This window comes from Tupaia chinensis, unplaced genomic scaffold, assembly GCF_000334495.1.
Source record: "Tupaia chinensis unplaced genomic scaffold, TupChi_1.0 Scaffold000168_1, whole genome shotgun sequence".
NCBI lineage: Eukaryota > Metazoa > Chordata > Mammalia > Scandentia > Tupaiidae > Tupaia > Tupaia belangeri.
The window spans coordinates 2450652-2453979 of record NW_006159643.1 but is presented as its reverse complement, the minus strand read 5'-3'; the positions used below and the strand labels follow the sequence as shown (position 1 = coordinate 2453979).

Below are 3328 nucleotides of genomic sequence, written 5' to 3'. Positions count from 1 at the left end.
GGACGCCACCCAACTAAAGGGAAAAACCCTCCAAAAAAAAAAAAAAAAAAAAGATGAGCTGATGGAGCTGGCAGATGGCATGGTGGTTAAGGGCACTGGACTCCCACATGGCCAATCACAGTTCAAGTCCCAGACGTAGTGGCTTGCTTTCTGCCTGATCCCCCTTACCTTCCCCCACACCTGGTCAAATTAAAAAACAAATAAATAGACTTAAATAAAATAATTCTTAAAGAAAAAAAAAAAAAAGATAAGCTGAGAGGCCAGCAGGTGGCATGTTGGTTAAGGTGTTGGACTCCCACGTGACTGGATACACTTAGAGTCCCAAACCTGGCAGCTTGAAAATCATGCTAGGTGCACATGCATGTGTGCCCACAGTCCCGAGAGGAAACTAGAGTAGAGCCTGCAGCATATCCATCCCCTATAGGCAGTTATTTCTCATTTTCCCCGTTTCTCTCCCACTGAGCATATGTACCCTATGACAAAAGCCTTAAAAAAAAAAAAAAAGATAAAAAGTTGCAATAAAATCTTTGATTCTGTAATTTAATCCAGATACTATTTGTAATAAATTATATAAATATTAAAATCAGCACTGTTATGTTTCTGATACTGGAGATCTACCGTTAACTTCATCCTTTCCTGTGGAGATTGTAATGGCTTCTTTCACTCATTTATTTCATATATTATATCTTTAGCCTGCTTTTAAGCTTTGAGAAATGTATAATGAAAATAAAATGTTTAGGCTTAATTTAATGGCTAAATTTTTTTTTAATTAAGGGGATTAGCATATGGCATAATGGTAACGTTACGAGACTCTAACACAGTTGACCACGGTTTGAGTCCTGGACCCAGTGGCTTAAAACTCAGGCTGGGCGCCATGTGCATGCGTGCCCAAAATCCTGAGAGGAGAATGGAGAAAGGACGTGGTGTGGCCATCACTTCTGGGGCGGGGTGGTGATTTCTCACTTTCTGTCTCTGTCTTTCTCTGTCTCTCTGGAAGAGCACATGTGCTCTACAGTAAAAATCTCTCTTTAAAAAAAAAAGTTAAGGGGACCAGCAGGTGGCAAGGTGACTAAGGTGCTGGACACTCCCATGTGGCTTATCACGGTTAGAGTCCTGGACCTGGTGGCTTGCTTTCTCACTTTCTCTCTCACTCTCTCTGTCTCTCTCTGGTCAAATTAAAAAGTAAGTAAATAAATAAATAGTTAAATAAAATAATTCTTTAAAAAATATTAGGATCTTAATTACACTTTTTCCTTTAGATCTCAGCATGTGCACGTGCGCGCGCACACACACACACACACACACACAAAATACTAAAGGGGTAGTTTACCAATATCTAGAGGCAATGTGATGTAGTTGAGCAACACCTAAAGTCAGACATGGGTTCAAATTAGAGCTTGTGCACCATTGCACCATTAGTTTGTGGCAATATGACTGTCAGCAAATTACTCAACCAAGCCTGTTTCCTCACCTATAAAATGGCGCGAATAAAGTTATCTACCTCATAGGATGTCATAAGAATTAAATGACAGAAGACAAGTAAAAATGATCATCATAGTAAGAACTCTCATGAAATGTTAGCTATTGGGACCAACAGGTGGTGTGGTGGTTAAGGTGGTGGACACTCCCACAGTGGCCGACCATGGTTCAAGTCCCAGACCTGGTGGCTTGCTTTCGCACTTTCCCATACTCTTTCTCTCTGTGTGTCTCCCACTGGTCAAATTAAAATAAATAAATAAATAAAAAATTTTTAAAATGTTAGTTACTGTTATTATTTAACTAATTCCTAAACTTCCAAATGATCACAGGCATTTCTCCTATGAACTTCCTGGATGTAAAACACAAGGCTCTCCCTAGTGACACTCAAGGATGATAACTATTAAACTTTTCTATGTGCTCTTGTACAAGATTTAGGAAAAATAAGTTTCCTGCCAGTCAACTTTTCAGATACTATGTTTTACAGAGGAATAAAAATAGAGCATGGAATCAGAACCAAAGCATCTTTGTAAATTCTAAACCAGGAAGTTTAATAACAGCATCAAACATCAAATATCGCGCAACAATTATGAGATTATGCATTCTATTAAATAGCGTCCGTGTTCTTGCACACTACACAATTACTAATTAAGTTGTATTGTGCAAGTTGAGGCAGCAATAATAGAAGACAGCTTACATTGGACCAGTCCTCGCTGCTCTGACAGGGTGATGAGCTAGGTATTTTACGGCCATTTTAACAGAAGAAATTTAGCTAGAGACAGGTTAAGTAATCTATCCAAGGTCACAAAGTCAGTTAAAAGGATGGAAGTGGAATATAAACTTGGACAAGCAGGCTCAAAAGTTTATGGCCCGACTAAACTGATCAAGTTAGATTGGTAGGGTAACTTTCTTCTAATATGCAAACTGATTTCTTCGCAAGAGCGGGGAAACTAAAACTTCCTCAAAAGTCTGGCTTCACTCTTCAACCGGTGAATACATTTTAACTCTCTCCCCTGTAACTGCCAAAGAAAGCCGGCCTTATCGTACACGTAGAGAAAGTAAGTAGTGGCAGAGGCTGAGCTTTCAGTTTGGAGATCAATTGCTGGTCGGTCTGCGCGCACCGTTTCAACGTGGGTCGACCGACCTCGCAAAATACGAGTGACCCACAAGTCGGACCCACGCCGGCTGTAATGAAACTGCGTAAACCGCACCGACAAGCGGTCATTTCAAAAACCTCCCAGAGATGACTGTGTGGTCATTCCTGGTCGTCTGAGACAGGACAAAATGGAACTTGCATAACACTTAGTCATCAGTAAGTGCTGAAGTTACAAACCAGGTTCGCAAAATCCAATCTGCAGCCGAATTCCTAATTCCGAAAGAAAGAAAAAGGGCTGACACACGGAGTGGAAGGGTGAAGACACCTAGGGCCCAAGCGGAAGCGCATCACAGGGGAAAAACCAGCCCAACGGGCAGGAACTCCAGGCCGTGAGCAGCCACCACGGGGGACGCCGGGGAGTTTTCCGGGCCCTTCCACTCCCTTCTCACCAGCCCTGTCCTCATGTCTAGAGGCCGTTCAGACCCAGCCTGTGCCAGGGCCAATTCGGGAAGGCGATCCGAGGACCGAGCGCGCAGACCTGAGATCTGCCGGCCCAGATCCAGGGGTCGGGAGGCCAGAGCTTCCCAGCTCCCGAGGGGCCGGGCCCCGAGGCGCCACCTCCCGCTCCCGGCTGCGCACCTGCAGGGTGGTGATGTGCTTGTCGTTGAACTTGTTCTCGCAGTAGCGCAGCACCAGCGACGTCTTCCCCACGCAGCCTTCCCCCAGCAGCACCACCTTGAACGAATAGGCTCGGCC

The 3328-nt window shown here is 43.9% G+C and overlaps 1 protein-coding gene across 1 annotated transcript in view; it reads right to left on the bottom strand.

Moving 5' to 3' along the window:
• Positions 1-3328, bottom strand: part of RAB21 (RAB21, member RAS oncogene family) — a gene marked incomplete at its 5' end in the record, with an annotated part of 39509 nt that extends 36181 nt beyond the window's left edge. The window contains one exon of the mRNA XM_027770930.1: positions 3212-3328. Within this exon, the coding sequence (XP_027626731.1) occupies positions 3212-3328 (117 nt within the window). The remainder of the gene's footprint in view (positions 1-3211) is intronic.